We start from the raw sequence: 16,754 nt of genomic DNA on the forward strand, positions 1-16,754 counted from the left end.
TCTCATTTTGCAGGTGTGTCAGAATCAGGTGCTAATTTTTTCTCCAGTATGAATCCTGTGTTAAACATGCTTTACCACGGGCTGACAGAAAAAGTCAGGCTTTCCCTGATTTGGGTGTCCAGTTAAGTTGTGCAGTAATGGCAGTGGCTATAACAAGCTACATCAGGCTGGCTCTCTCTCTGTCTCCCTCTCCCTCACATAACGGGAAAACACAGCTGTAGGAAACAGCCAGGCCAAGTATGGGAAAAAGTATGGGAACAGAGACTCTATAGCAAAGAATAAAATACAAAGTGTGATCTTAATAGACTGTATCAAAATCTGTTTGCACAATGCAAACATAATCAAGACAATGTAGACAACCTTTAATTTATAATTTTCCAAAAGATTAACCAAAATTTGGAGTATATAATAGAAATCATAAAAGGCACTTGAAACAACCTATCTCAGAGTCAAGACTCAAGAAGACAGAGTCAAGAAGAAAGTCAACGTGTTTAGGCATTTTCTGACAGCCATCCCATGGCAATGCAAGCAAGCCTGTCCAGTTGACAAGCAGAGTGATGCATGATACCTGTACGGTATCATTACATCCACTTCAACAGACTACAGCAAGATTTTTACTCTTTCTTGCAGTGACAAGATAATATTCTCCCAAATATTAGAAATTACATGAGATACAACTTTTTTGTGATCTCTGCATCCTGCAATAGCAGGGTTTAGGGACAGGCTAAATATCAAACGTACTCCTTTAGACTAATTTAAATCTCTCATGCACCATAGCCTATGTTATTGCTATTAGTGATGAAGTTAGATATCTTTTTATATCCCATTTATATCTATAAAAGAGAAAAAAATACATTAAGCTCATATAATTTGAATTCCTTTTGCTTTCATTTCTTTGTATTTCAGTCAATTTTATGTAACAGTATTATCCTTCCATTAGATAAAGGCACACCTCATATTTTTGTGTCGGAATTAGGCAGCACATCTGTCTTTTAATTTGGGAGAGTGAGAGGTTTGAGGAAATTGCAGAATACTCATGTAACTAATTTTTCTTTTAATGGCAACAGTTTTTAGTCTCTTTCACATCTTGTTGGTATCTAAGCACATCTGGGTCTTACTTAGTAATTCAAAATCCTTGTTATGCCTCAAGAGCATCCTTCCCTAAAGGATTCTATTTATGCAAGTTAAAAAGAGGAATATATTATCATTCATCTTAAACAGTTTTGCTTTTACAGATTCCCTTTAACTACACAAAAATAACCACACAGACAAGAACTCATTCTACTTTTCATGGCTGGAGGGAGGGCAAGCAAGAGTCCTTCAACAGAAGAAATGTATAGAATATGAGCAAGAGAGAGTTGAGAAAATACTTTGTTCTAGTCCAAAGTGGAACCTGCATAGGCTCCAGTGGAACAGAAGCACATCTGTTATGGGCAAACAGTTCTTCCCTGTGCATGCAGAGGGCTTGACATTGGACTTGAACCTCATTTGTGCCATTCCTCATCTTAGTGATGATATTTTTTTGAATGACAGGACAAAGCCATTAATAGATTTGGGGAGCATGTTCTTTGTAAGATTATCTATGGACTGGCAAGGACTGTGCAAATACAAAAATACCTTTCAACTGCTTTGACCCGCATGGGGGACAGTAGGCACTGTCAGAGGGATTTGTCTCACAATTTCTTCGCATCATTATATTTCTTCTTCCTTTGTTTTTTTCTCTATTTCCATCACTTCACTATCAGTTCCACTATTCCCTTGTGCTAGGCTGGCTTCGAGGGATCTCTTGGGCTGTGGGGCTCTTCCTGATAGCAACAGCCTGAGACTGGGCATGTGGACAGGTGCTCACTGCTCTCTCTGTCCTGTGCCTTCAAGCCCAGGTAAACACAGCTGGAAGAAAATGTGCCACCTCTGCTTATCAGAAGCTCTGCACCAGAGAAACAGCTATACTTGCTGTTCTATAAATTCCAGATTGCCTCAGAGTCCAAAACATGCTCTCCAGTTTTTAGAGTAGATGGACCACTTTTTCTAAATCAGTACTGTTTTTGAAGCTAGCTGAAGATACATGAATAAGTGTGGGAAAAGTGCATACCTCTGTTTTCTAGCAGTACCTTTTAGATGAGTTCTACCAGATGGAAGTGTGGAATTCAACATTTAGTTTGCAGCTCATTGCAATGAATCTGGTAGGACAATGAAGACAGAGGACAAAAATGTGGTCACTGCTAGCATCAAAGTTACTGTCCTCCCTTTTTAGGGTGCCTGTCACATAACAAATAAGCATGCTGAGAAGCATTCACACTAGTTATCCTGAGCTAATTGAATATTTCATAGATGTAGTGTTAGAAATTGTGCTTAGGGACATTAACAACATGGTATCAATTTGTTTTTTTTTTTCATAAATCCCTACTACAGTCCCAGTTAATCAGAATATTCCTTGCCATGGGCATTCTATTACATTAGTTTTGCCATAAGTGATACAAATATACATACTTTTGGAGGGATAGAGTTTTATTCTCAATAAAAATAAAATTATAGAACTCTTTAAAATTTGTTTCTTCACAGTGTTTAATTGTCATTCAACTCATTCATGCTGAAAGCCTTGAAAATGTTTCAAAAGCAGTTTGCAGTATTACAGGCTCACAAGACATTTAATACATTGATAGATTGGTTCATCTTTATGTATGTAAAATTTCTCAAGGCTTAACAATCTGGGGATTCCTTGCTGAGAACAGGTAAAGGACAGTCACTTTCAGCAATTTGTTCTAAACATTGATTGAAAACATAATGTAGCAACTATTAATGGAATAAAATTAGGGACAAATTATATTTTTTACTTATCATATTTAGTACATTTTTATCAATTATTGTAAAAGCTTGTTCTATTTTGTGAATTGGTTTATTGTTCTTTATTTTTTATTGTATTGAACTGGTATAGTTCAATAGAAGTCTCCTTGATATATCATCATAAAATCCATTAAATCAAAATGCACTAGGTCAAACAAACATGGAAGGCATTCACCCAGCAATGCTTAACTTCGCTGTTAGGACAGTGTTACTTATGGTGATTTCTCTCTTGTTGGTATCAGCAGCCCCATCTTTGGTTTGAGTGATTCACAAAGACAGTCTTGAGGTTTTTTTCTGAACTTATATTTTGCAGTAAAATCAGAGAGAGCTAAAATAGACAAGAAGCCATACTTCAATTTTTATACCCAGGGTTGTTTGCCTTTTGATCTTAGGTACCTGAGTTTCTCTGATTATAATCTCGATTGTAAATAATGACTGTGTAATTTCACTGTATTTCTAAGAATTGCGATTGACATATAAGCAGCTGACACCTGATTATTTTTTTTGTCTGGAAACCATTTTCAGGTAGTGCCTGTATGTGAGCATTTCTTGCATAAAAGCCTGAAAGATTAATGATTTCATACTTAAAAAGCCATAAGATGCAGAAAGAACAAGAGGAGTTTTAATGTAAATTGCCCTCCATTTTAAAAACATCAATTTTTGGAGCAGCATTCACTGGTACACTCCAGTCTGTTTGTGCCTTCCTGAAACAGGACAGGGCTCTTAGGCAGGCAGTTAGGGGTTTTTAAGCACAGGGAAGAACAAAGCATCCAGTGCACAGCAATTTCTGCTTTCTCCCTCACTCTGCTGCTGGAATTCATGTCCCATGTTCTCCTGCTCCTTCCATTCCTGTACCCCACAGCACAAACAGTACATCCGTTGCTCACCCTTAGTTATCCCCTATCTCCAGTGTGCTGCATCCATTAACACATGGCACTCTTGCCCCTCTTTGTGCACTTCTCGTGCAGCATTTCCTGGAAGGAAGTTTATGGAGTGGCTGTCCCACTTCCCACCATTTTTGCAGGCTTTCCAAAGAGAAGGAAGTTGGCATATAATATGCTTGAAAGAATTCTTCCATTAATCACATTCAGTCACTATGGCTACCATCTCTAATGGGATGGGAGACTGCAACTTGATGTGTTTTTGATGGACACAGAAGCAGAAGTGATACACTCTCAGGGAAGGATGGTGCCACCTACTCTGTCAGGAGGAGGACAGAAATATTGTGTGGAATCAAATGGCAGTAAGTGGTAGCCTTTTGAGGAAAAATTAGATACAATGATATTTTTGGCAAAGGCTTTTTAATTACCATGGGATGATTCACAGGGGATGTTGGGAGATGGCAGGCATAGTGTGAGAATGCTTTTTCATGGTGTGAACAAATAGTCTGATGTGGCATCACAGTCATTCATAATAACACATTTTAATTTACCTTTATTCATTAGCTAAATAACAAGTTAATACATTTAGACATGACTTTCTAAAGAGGAAGGTAATGGTTGTTCTCATAGACAACAGGATTAATGTCTCTTTACATTAAGATTTGACTGAGATTTGACTATTGAACAGCAATTGATGTATCCATATTGCAACAGTGTGCAAGCATTGGGATCCAAACATTCAGCTGAACCCCTACATTGCAATGGAAAATGATGGAGTATTTGTCCTGCAATGGTGTTGTTATTGCTCATATATTTACTACAGTGGAAATGAAGTCCCAAAAATATTGTGACTTCTCAGTGTTATAATAATTCTTCTTTCTCTCAGAAACCAAGACAGAAAATAGGGAAGGTGGGTGAGACATTAAAGGAGGAAGGATAGCTAGTGGGAGATTGAATAATCCCCATAAGAGGGAAATGTGATTCTTAGCCATAAAGCTACAAGGGTAGAAAGTGACCTTTTCCTATTATAAGGCTGAAATTTTCTGTGTGTTATAAAGCAGTGTTAAAAAAGGAGCTTGGTGGGACTTTGGTTAATGATTTTCTCTCCTTGTTATTATAAAAAAGAATATTATGCAAGCTGAATTTTGTAGTTTTATACTCAGTGTAGTATTCAGAAATGAGCTGAAAAGTGAAAGAATAATTATTCAGTGGTGAAAGTGTTAAATTGTTTTGCAAAGAGTAAAAATATATTGTCCTTGAAAATGAGTGCTTGGCAGTGCAAGAGGCTCTAGAGATATTAAGGTAACCAACGTTTGTTTGGAAGGAAGGTCAGTTTGATAATACATTACCCTCTATTAACCTGGAAAAATACGGTAAAACCTTAGAGAACCTAAAGGAACTCCACTATTTATCTTTGCCATGCAATTTTAAAGCAAGTAATATATTCATACATGCCTGAAAAACTATTGAGTAGATCTTTTGGTATAGAAATTATGTGAGAAGCTCTCTGAAGTTAACATAATATTTTGTAGATGATTTTACTATGAAAAAAGGAAAGAAAATACGGAGGTAATACATAAGATAAGCACATATAAACTAAAATTTGAATGGCCTTTGTAAAACTTCTGAATAGAAAATTACTTATATACTAGCCATACATTTGTATAAGCATTTGTTAATGAATTGGTAATCAAATATAGCTCCATTTCAAATGCACTGAGGTATTTATATGTAGTAGACTACAAGTAAAAATACATTTATTTAGCAGGAAATTGTTTCACTGTTTTGATACATTTAATTTCTGCTTGATAAAATGCTCCCTGTCTTTAATTTTGCATAAAAGCGTTAATCTGTAGTAATCCAGACCTCTTTTGAAATATCTGTATTTGAAAGGTGCTCACCTTGTAAACCCTGTTGACTACTTTCAAGATACAGCAAGATTTGAGGCTTTATATATATGTGCAACCAGGAGTGCACACATATGTATACTGAATTCCTGGTTTGGCATGACAGAAGATGCACCAAAAACTAGGATGAAGCAGTGAATGAGCACACGTATCATTACAACTAATGGCATGATTAAGATGTTAATCAATCAGATTCTTCAGCATAACGTTTGGTAGTGAATTTGTAGTATAAAAAGTAGCATCTGGAACAACAGTAAATATTTTTTTTGGGAAGAATGTGGATGCATGTTGTTATTATCATTATTGTTGTAGATTAACATTACTAATCAATACATCAGAGCAACACAATCACATTTGGTCTCTGGCGTTTGGCTCCACATCCATGGTTTGGATCTGAAATAGCCACGCTGACTGCTGGCAGCTCACATTGATCTCAGTCAGCACAATGTGGACTTGAGAAATGAATACACAAAACATCCACAAATCAAAGCTTTAAGACTTAGCTTTAAATTAAATTAATAACCTGACTGATAGTCAGGTCAGACTTGTACTGGTCTCAGAGAGTCAGCTGGGGAATTAGGCACCTGGATGGGCACTGTGCAAGTGTAGCAGGAAAAACAAAGTATTGATCAAACAATGATGAAAATCACAGTTTTACTAAATAGATAACAGAGGTATCAAACCGACCCACTTCTGGCAGTAATGCCCACTGTAGTTACAAGGAATCTCCTTGGAAACCATAATATCTCTAAAATAGAAATGAATTTTCATTTTGTACCTCTATAGATTTTAAATGGAGATGAATCCTACTCATCTATCTTTGGACATGTTTTTTAAGTGTCCAACGAAGTGCTGTTGCTTTCACAAATAACTAATTTAGTGTGTGACTAGCTATTCTTGTCCTCATGGTGCTAGCATTACTCAAAGAAATAAAATAGCTCTATTAACCATTTCAGTTGACAACATGACTGCCTATTACTAAAAACTTCCAGTAACATATATATAAATATAAATATAAATATATATATATATATATATATATATATATATATATCAACATATGAAGGCATTTGTCACTGTGCTGCAGCATCTTTATAAATGCTCTATCTAATTCTTTACCTCATCCATCTCTCTTTTTCCTTCCTGGCAGTTTATGTCAGGAATCAGCAGTGGCAATGGTGTGCAGTTGACAATGCTGCTGAAAATGTCTTCCACCAGGGACAGGCGGCACATGGCCAGGATTCCCAGTGGGGCACAGGGGCTGCTTGGTATTTACATCATGCTTTTCCATACCCCTATGCCTTTAGGCTGCCAGGAGGCTGCCTGGGCTACTTTCCTCCTCCTGGGAGTCATTACCTAGATAAATGTGATGCGCTGCCTACAGAAATAAAATGTGCGTACAAAAGCAAATGTGTTGTAAATTTTGACCTCCTTTTTCTAAAGAAAAAGAAGGGGTTTCATATCTTCATGAGCCTCTGCACACAGTGACGCTTTTCAAAGTGATCCCAAATAGCTATGCAAACATGGCATACATTTTTTATCTCGCTCTTCAGATCCACTGACGCTCTGTCATGCAGTTCATTCACACCAGGCATTTCAGGATGCACAAGTAGTTCCTGCAAGCAAAGCTTAGACAGAGCAAGCTTACATAATTTGTAAATAAAAGACTACCTGGAAAATTGGACCTTTTTCTTTTTAAATGGTCTTGCCTCCAATATATTTGCCATCTTTTAAGTAATTACTTTTTTTGTAAAGTAGCAGTTTTAACATCAATGCTATGCTTTCAGATGCTTGAAGAAATTAAAAACCATTTATAGGAAGAAAATTTGCCTACTCTTTACTGTTTTATGACCAGCATTCATTTAAGCATGCTTTTGCTATTGCATTACTTACATTTTTTAATCTACAATGTTTCATGTTTACTAGATCAGCAAATAATCAAGGTCTTTATATTTTTCTGTAATGTATTTTATTTCTCTTCCAAATAAATGCTTCTATTTAAATAGCTTTTACCACTATATGCAAAATACAAATAAAATGGAAATAGTTTCTTCTGCTAATCCACATCTGCCTGAATGTAATTACATGATACATGCTGGTTAAGCACAAAAATTTTAAATAGACAGCTTTTTAATTAGGCATATGCATTGGGTCACAGTAGAATTAAAATGGGTTCTAAAAAATTGACTGTATAAAAATGGTACATGCTTACTCAACTGATCTGAGTCTTGGGTGAAGTTGCAGACAAGTGTCTGTGTCACATATTTATGTCGGCCCCTAAAGCAAAGTTTAGAGCTAGTACTCATTCCTTCATGATAGGAATGATGAAGGCCAATGATGGGAACAGATTTTAGCCCAACTTGCCACCCCTACAATGATATTTTGTGCAAGTACTGACTCAAATCTGACAGATGATTTATATCTGTTGCTCAGATTGCAGAAAAAGGAAAATGTTATGCCAGTTTGAGTGCCTGAATGCCTAGTAACACATGTTGGGTTGAATTTTTGTCTGATTTAAAGAAATAATAAATTATTATAATAATAATTAATTCTTGATTAAATAAATAATAATTTTTATTACCTGGATTTTTCCCCCTGAACGAGTTCCCAGAGTTCAATGAGTGAAAGAAGGAGCTGTGGATAGTGTTTACCTGTCAGCTTTGCCGAGTTTGTCACACACAGGTAAAACTTTCTGTATGTGATGAAGACTGGGAAATGGTTCTTCCATGCCAGTATGAGGAGTGATATTTTAATGGACTATTTAGTGTTCTCACATAGCAGCAAGTGGTCCTGAAACTATTTCTGAATGCAGAGGCAGCTGCCCATTATGTCTCCCAGCAGCTCTTTTCATTTCACTGTGGCTGCTGCAGTAGTGTCTATCAGAGAAAGTTGTTATAAAGCTGATAATAATGTGCTCAGTTTTAAATTTAGCTCTTTTGATCAGTAGCTGCAGTTATTGAGTTATTGTATGCATGTACTTCTCCCCAGGTTGCCTTTTTTATATGTTTTACCAGTTAATCCTATATTCCTCTTTAGAAGAACTAAGTATTTTCTTGGCAAGTGTTTTAAGTATTCCAGTACTAATATGCAATAGTCATCTTACACTGCAATCTCCTTCAAGAAGTTATTGTAATTCCAAAATTTTTATTTAAAAATAATGGTAATTTTACACTGAGTACTAACAAAATTAGAGCCTTTTTTCTTTTTCTTTTTCTTTTTTTTTTTTTAATACAACTCAGGCTACCATGAACTAAAGGACCCTAGGCTTTATCTTTTATCATGTAAAAGTCAGGCCAGCAAGTCTTAGGAGCTAGAGCCAAATGGGTTTTACAAGGTTCTGTGGAAAGTCAGAGTATAAGAAACAGAGAATTTCTGTTTGTACAGAACTTTCTGAAATCTTTTGCAGCCAAAAAAAAAAGCTTCTAGATATTTGTAATGGAAATTATTTATTCACGCACTGGATTACCACCTATGGCAAGTGGAGAAAAGCTGAGCTTCAAATTTTCAGAATGTATTTTGTCTGCTATTGTTTAACTAAAGGATCCCTCACACACTAGTTCTCTGTAACTGCTGCTTGTAAGTGCATGTGTGAATGTAAAAACGTCTCATTTCTTACAAATCTTTGCTTCTTTCATGACCATCAATCACATGCTGTTGTTATTAAAATTACCCCCATGTTTCATATTTTGATACTGGAAACGTGCTCTGAATTTATTATTAACAGGTTCCAATGCCAGCAATCTTGCAGCACTCTGCAGAAAGAGAAGACAAGGTCACTGCTGAGAAGTGACAGAAATATCTGGAAATGACAGTAGCGAGTGTGGGTGGGCAGGTGAAGGGAAAGCTTCAACGATGAAGTAATCATGTATTGCTAGTTCTGAAACTGATGCAAAGTATGCATATGCAGAATTTAGATTACATGGGTGAGAATTGCAAGTGGGAATACGTAATGCTGGAGAATTTAGCAGAGTTTATGATGGCTATAAATGCAGCATAAAATTATGCAGCTCCAGTCCTGCAGAGCTGGTGTGTCCTGTGCTGACTTGCAAAACCATGAGCTGGTTTTAGCTCCGTTGCTATTGGCTTATCCTGGCTGCAGGGGGGTAGCAGAGGAGCTGTCTCCACCGCAAATCACAACATTCTGTCATAATTTAAGCACATAAACCAAGTGCTAAGAGCATGATCAAAAACCCAATAGAAAGGAGACATTTCTACTAAATTTTGATTGAAGATCTAATCTGCACTTTTTTCTCTGCATTCATTCTTCAAAGTTTAGTGAATTGTAATTAATAATGAGAATGGCTGTCTAGTATGCAATTCAGTTCACTGAAATAACAGCCAGAAACCTAAGTGCACAAGAAATACAATAAGAAATAGGCAAAATGTTTGTATACAAACATTGGGAACAAAAGGGAGAAAATGGACAAACTTTACCTAGAGTGCAAGATGTTTACACAGAGAATCCAGTGTTAACAAAAACCTATCAGAAACAATAAGTGGAGTCAACTGAATAGTACAGGTTCTTCAGAAAGGAGGTAAATAGAGCTGATAACATTGCCTGAAACTATAAGATAATTTGTGATGAAAGTAGTTATGTCAATAAAACAAATTCTGCTTTGATCAAGCACTTCAAGCATGAAAAAATTTAGATTTTTTTCAGAATTAATGCTTGTGGAAAATCCCCAGGGTGTCAGATTTAATTCTGCAGCATTATTGTAGAGAGGAATGTAAAACAGAATCTGTCATTAAAAGATGTTGAAGCTCAGAAATTTCTTCACCAGTTACTAAACCAACTAAAGATAATGACAGTATAGATCTGGTTGTTGCTTTGAAATATGTAGGTAACAAAATGTAACCTCTAATCAAACATTCAGGCACTGAGTCAATTAACATTACAATTATGTGACAATAAGTAATGATCAGCAGCCTTTAATAAGCAAAATAAACTAGTTAAATATATGAAATACTATGGGGTTTGTTGTTGTTTCTGTGAAGAAGACATCAAATTTCATCAAGTTTAACATACTGTGTTGTACCTGACAATGGGGGACTAGGTTCAGCCATCCAGGAAGTCCCCTCCAGACCCATTTTCCTAAATTTTTCAGTTAAATGCAAGAGCCTTAACTAAATCAGAGGTAACTTTAGGACAGTTTGACAAATTTGCTTGCTGTCAGTATTTAAGATTCTTCAACTCAGTGCTGAATATAGACATTGAAGAATCTGGTTTTGTGGTAGTGTAGATTTTTGAGATGTAGGCCAGGGTATCTGTTGTCTACTGGTTGTCTATCAAACGTGCCAGTTCATCTAAAGAGTCTGATTCAGATGCCTTCTCCATAGATCAGCCCTTCTGGGCTCCCTCATCCCTGAGCAGTCTCAACTAAGATGAGGTTGGCATGGCACGTGTACAGTTTGTAGTGAGGAAGATGAAATTTGAGAACACCTGATAGAGAGGATGTTCACCCCAGAGAAGAGAAGTCTCAGGGGGGTTTTATCAATCTGCATAAATACCTGTGCAAAGAAGATGGAGCCATGTTCTTTCCAGTGGCAAGAAAAGAAGCGATGGGAAAACACTCAAACACAGAAGGTTCCCTTCGAACATCAGAAAATGCTTTCCTGCTGGGAGGGCAACTGAGCATTGACACAGGCTTCCCAGAGAAGATGTGGAGTCTACCTCCTTGGAGGTTTTCAAAAGCCACCTGGACATGATCCTGGGCAACTGGTTCTAAGGGATTCTGATTGAACAGGGTTTGGACAACATGACCTCTAGAGATCCCTGCCAAGCTCAATCATTCTGTAAGCAAGCTCCAGTCATTTTAGCAAATTTAATTCTAAAAGTCAGGCAAAGTTTGATGCTTAATATAAATGTTCTGCATAACTTCAAAGATACCCACTCACTGTGAAACTGTGATTTCTGGAGGCAGACTATGGCTTGCTCAGAAAATCAGACAGGAGTTATAAAGTGGATCACTATTATGCTTGTCCATATGCACCCATTATTATTAGAAGCAGCAGAAGAGAACAGGCAGAAAAGATGCTACAGGAACCTTTAAGGGAGGTTTCCTAAAGAAGAGAGGTTTTGAACTTTGCATTAGCATGGCACTGGCTTTGTAATGCTCTTAACTTATCTCTCTCTTCCTACCAAATGATGAGTACTTCTCTCTGTGTCAGCAATGAGGAACTCTCAGCCTGGAAAAATGAGTTAGGATTGGAGAAAGTACAGCTGAGAGATTAATTTGAGGGATTTCTGAAATTAACCCCTTTTTTCCTCCTTCCAGTCTCACAAGCTGAAACTGTTTCTCCCCCCTGCAGCCCCACTGTAACTCCTTCCTTTGAGCTGAACTTAGTAACACATGCCCTTGTGTTCACCACACTTAACCTGTGGCTGTACATTCTCCATGTGACAGTACAGCAGGTGGGTCCCAAACAGTCACACTGTGACTGAGTTACAGCTTCAGCATCTGCCCAGGCAGGCTATTTGTGTTATACCTCAGGAACAAAGAGCTTTAAAAATATTGATTCAGGAAATGCTGAAGGATTTTCTGCTGGCCTGTGAGGGATAATGGAAGGTTGTTATTTGAAGTTCTTCTGCAAGATCTTCTAGTGCTCAGTTTTGCCTGTTTAGTGACTGAGGAAGGGGACTACTTGGCTTGTATGTTTCCTGACTGTGCTTCTTTTGCAAAAGCTAATTTCTTTTCACTACAGATCTATATAATGTCAACTAGTTAATGTAATTTTCTGATCTATCAAATTCGTATTGATTTAAGTTTTTATCATAGCAAACCCTGTCCAAATACTCAAAGTGAAGGGCTGAAAACAGGCAACGATTTACTTGCCCAACACAAAAATTGCATATTTCATTTTGCACTCTGCTAATGTATTGTAAGAGAGGATGAACAAACAGATTGGTCTCCTCCCACCACATAGCTGCATTGCCAGCACTCAGGGAAATAAAGACTGCATGGATTAAAAAGTCGCAAGGTTACTATTAAGGCATAGCTACTGAAACAGGAGCATGCACTGAAGAGCTCTCAGTTCAACAGAAGCAGTCCTGTTGTGAGCAATGTCAGCCTCACTGCTAACGTGGGAGCCAGGGGTGAGAATGCAGGTAAGATCTTTCTATAGCAGGGCATGAGCAAATCATGATGAATTGCAGTCATTGCCACAGAAATTTGTACGGTGCATATTTTCTTTTCAGTTTTGACTTTTGAAAACTGCTTTATTTTCAGCTGCTTGAGACAAAAGCAAGGGAGTTTTTTCAGCACTGCCTATGAAGTGACATTATTGTTTGTGCTTGTTTTGAAATCTATTTATGATGCACATTTAAGAAAGCATTTGCAGCTCCCAAGGTTTATGTGTGTAATACTCGCAATCATTTAAAAAGACTTCCTTGGTGTTTTTTCCCTAGGAACCCTCTGAAGAAATCCTCCTCTGAATCACAGTTTGTGCATATGCAATTAATTACTGTCAGGCTGTTACACAGACTGATCATGTGGGAATTGACCATTTCATTTTCACATAGAAACAGCCTTTGCCTTTTGTCCTCACTTAGAAACAGCCCTTACATTGGCATCTTGATGATGCTCTTATCCTCAGTTTGCTGGATTAGATGTTTTGATTGAAGTACTTGAAAGACATAATTTCATAAATACTCTTCAAGCAATTCCACCCAAACCACCTCATTCTCCCTAAATCATTCTCATTTTATTGCTGAGTTTTCAAATACCTTTAAAAAGCTTTGTGTTGTGATGTGTCAATTTTTGAATTGTGTACTTTGTAGAGATCTCACAGTATCCTGGTGATTAATGATAGAATAATAAGACAGTCTTCACTTAGAAAAATACTTTAACTTCTAGTGTTCTCTAACCAAATATTCTTTTCTTTTTCTATAAAGATGCAAACATTTTTATGAAAGTGAAAACTGATTGTGGGTCATTAAACTATTCTGAATATTGTTTGCACTGATTTTTATTTTATTATGCACCTAAACAGTACATAAAAAATTATTTATGGTTATAAATATACAGATCTATTCTAACACTAAGAAGAATCTTGAGCTTGTTTCTGAACTTTTCAGTAACAGTACATGGTTCGTGCTTGGGCAATATGGAGACCCATAAATAGCCTGTTGACTTAAAGTGTTCTGCTTCCATATGCTCAGACTGGTAGGTCTGCTATACATGAGACAAGATCTGAAGATAAAGGTAGTATCTTTGGTTTTATTTGACCAGCTGCCTAGGTGAAGATACTAAATTGATTTTCATATATTTGCCTAGATTTTTCTAATGTAAAGCTATTGAACCTAGCAAAAAAAAATTGTTGTGTCATTGTCCTTTAGCCTTTTTGCTACAACAAAATGCCATGAAACATCTCTATGTTACATAAGATAGATAGTTCATGCCTAGAATAGGAAATGACAGTAGCAGTTCTGAATGACTGATGGCAAATAATCACATTTAACAGAAAAGTGCCAATATCATGATCAATGCAAAATGTGTTTCCTTATGCACATGCATGCACAGTCTTGCATTGCTATTCATTGATTCTAAAGTCCAGGAATACTTGAGTGGTTTTTTTTTTTACTCTTCAACAAACAATGGCATTTCTTGACAACACATTCTCCAAATAATTGTCCATTTTACCTTAGAAAAAGTAATCTATAGAGACTACACTGAAAGGATTTGGAAAAATAGGGAGGAAAAGTTGAGAAAAGGTGAATGTCTGGATGCATCTAAATTTTCCATCTGTGAGCTTACACAGAAAATAGCTGGTATTGTCGTTGTGTCTTTGTATTACATTTGCTGCCAGACAAACTTTACTTTTTTGTCTCTCCTATATGAGTCAGTATGTTGATTGAATTTATCATATTTTTTTAGTAGACTTCTATCTCATTTTAAAAAAAATACACTGCATATACAGTAATTGAAGTTGTCTCATGTTGTCACTGTTTGTTCTTCTCGTTCTAGGTGATGTGATTGTCTATATTAATGAAGTTTGTGTCCTTGGACATACTCACGCAGATGTAGTCAAACTCTTCCAGTCTGTTCCTATTGGTCAGAGTGTCAACTTGGTGCTATGTCGTGGATACCCTTTGCCCTTTGATCCTGAAGATCCTGCCAACAGCATGGTGCCACCCCTTGCAGTAATGGAGAGGCCTCCGGTAGTGGTAAATGGAAGACATAACTATGAAACTTATTTGGAATACATTTCTAGGACTTCTCAGTCTGTTCCAGACGTAACAGATCGACCACCACACTCCTTGCACTCCATTCCAGCAGATAGTCAGCTTGATAGCACATTCCCACCACCTGCCCATGATGATAATGTATCAATGGCTTCTTCTGGGGCCACCCAAGCTGAACTCATGACCTTAACCATTGTGAAAGGGGCCCAGGGCTTTGGCTTCACTATAGCAGACAGTCCTACAGGACAGAGGGTGAAGCAAATTCTAGACATTCAGGGATGTCCTGGTTTGTGTGAAGGTGACCTCATTGTTGAGATCAACCAGCAGAATGTACAGAACCTGAGCCATGCAGAAGTAGTGGATATACTTAAAGAATGTCCTGTTGGAAGTGAAACTTCTTTGATTATCCATAGAGGAGGTAAGTTTGGAAAGTCTGTACAATTACAAAAATGTGTGTAAAAGGTTCTAAACCATAAGACATACATTACTCACTACATCCTTGTTTGCTAGATTGGAAATTAATTTCCATGTTGTGGGAAGTAACACCATTGGTTCTGAAAAAGTGTGTCTGTAATTAAGTATCCTAGGCAAAATCTTACAGTTTGTTGTACATTCCTTTATGTGTTTTGAGTGTCAATGGTCCCATCTCTGTATAAGGGTAAAACTAGGGCAGCTGGGGACCTTTCACCCCATAATAGTTTGTGTGGTGTCTGCAGCAAACTCATGTAGTCCCAAAGCAGTGCTGCAAGCTTTAAATATAATTATATGTGTTGACTCATTAATGTAGATCAAAATCAGAGCAATTTATTTGCCCTTTACAAGGTTACTGGTTTTCCTAAGCCATTTTACCTCCTTTTCATTCATTGTAAAAATTTTGTACAACAGTTGTTTGGGTTATTTTCTTTCCTGATAACAGAGATCCATGGTATATATTTCTCTGATTTAAAAAAAAAGCTTCTAGCAACTTGTTTTTTCTCACCAGCCTGACACAGTAAGTTTGAATGTTCACCATTGGAAGGGGAGAGTCAATACTTATCTGTAAAGAAGCAATAAGAACAGAAAAAGAATTAAAAACTTGACAGGGATAAGTTATTTCATGGCTGTTATTATTTTAGCCAAACAAATTTTTTTTTTGTGCTTTGAGGTGAGCATCCATCCTAATTTATTATTACCTGAAGTAAAAAATTATTTGATTCTTTAAATTAAAAATCTTTGTTTCTCTAGAGGAATTCCTATGTACTTAATGTACATGACCCTGTGCTTCAAAAGGAAAGGAAAATAATTCTCTGCACAAAGATGCAAAAATACTAACTACTTTCCTTCTGAAAAATAGAGATTGGGAACTGAAGCTTTAGTGTTTGCATATGCCAAATGTTTATCATTACAATATCTAAAAATCCTTAGAATAAGGAATATAGTAGCATTATATAAAATTGCAGATGTAGCAAACATAAGGTGATTATAGGCAATCTGTAATCACATGGTCAATAAAGGCACATAGTCAACAAAGTATTTTTCATGTATATATATAAAAGAATGATTTACAAGAGGCAGAATTTGGTATTTCTTTGGAATGAAACCAAATCAACATGGTAATTAAATTGGAATCACTATAGTATATGAACTTGGAGAAAGTTAATGGTTGCAGAGAAACTGTATTCATTGGTATTAAATCTGGTTCTCCTTAATGACCATTAAGAATCACGAACAATGGAGTAAGCAACAATTTTTTATGAAGAAGTTGGCAAGTTGGGGAGAATTTCATAGCAAAAAAAAAAGCATAAAGAGGATTAGAAGGGTTAGTGTAACCCCGAAAAGGTGGAATTTTATTTTGAAAAAGGCAAGAGAATCACTTTCTAGAGGAAACCTATTTAGAACACCAGTCTTCAGATAGAAGTGGACTGTGAAATCCACTATGCTGAGCAAGCCTGAGTAATAATA

The 16,754-nt window shown here is 36.6% G+C and overlaps 1 protein-coding gene across 21 annotated transcripts in view; it reads left to right on the plus strand.

Moving 5' to 3' along the window:
- Positions 1-16,754, plus strand: part of MAGI2 (membrane associated guanylate kinase, WW and PDZ domain containing 2) — a 706,446-nt gene that overhangs the window by 571,610 nt on the left and 118,082 nt on the right. For all 21 annotated transcript variants that reach the window (XM_086886645.1, XM_086886637.1, XM_086886631.1 and 18 more), the window contains one exon: positions 14,596-15,231. In XM_086886645.1, coding sequence (XP_086742771.1) covers positions 14,596-15,231 — 636 coding nt within the window. The remainder of the gene's footprint in view (positions 1-14,595; positions 15,232-16,754) is intronic.

The sequence above is a fragment of the Cyanistes caeruleus genome, chromosome 4, assembly GCF_971803275.1.
Source record: "Cyanistes caeruleus chromosome 4, bCyaCae1.hap1.1, whole genome shotgun sequence".
NCBI classification, from domain to species: Eukaryota; Metazoa; Chordata; class Aves; order Passeriformes; family Paridae; genus Cyanistes; species Cyanistes caeruleus.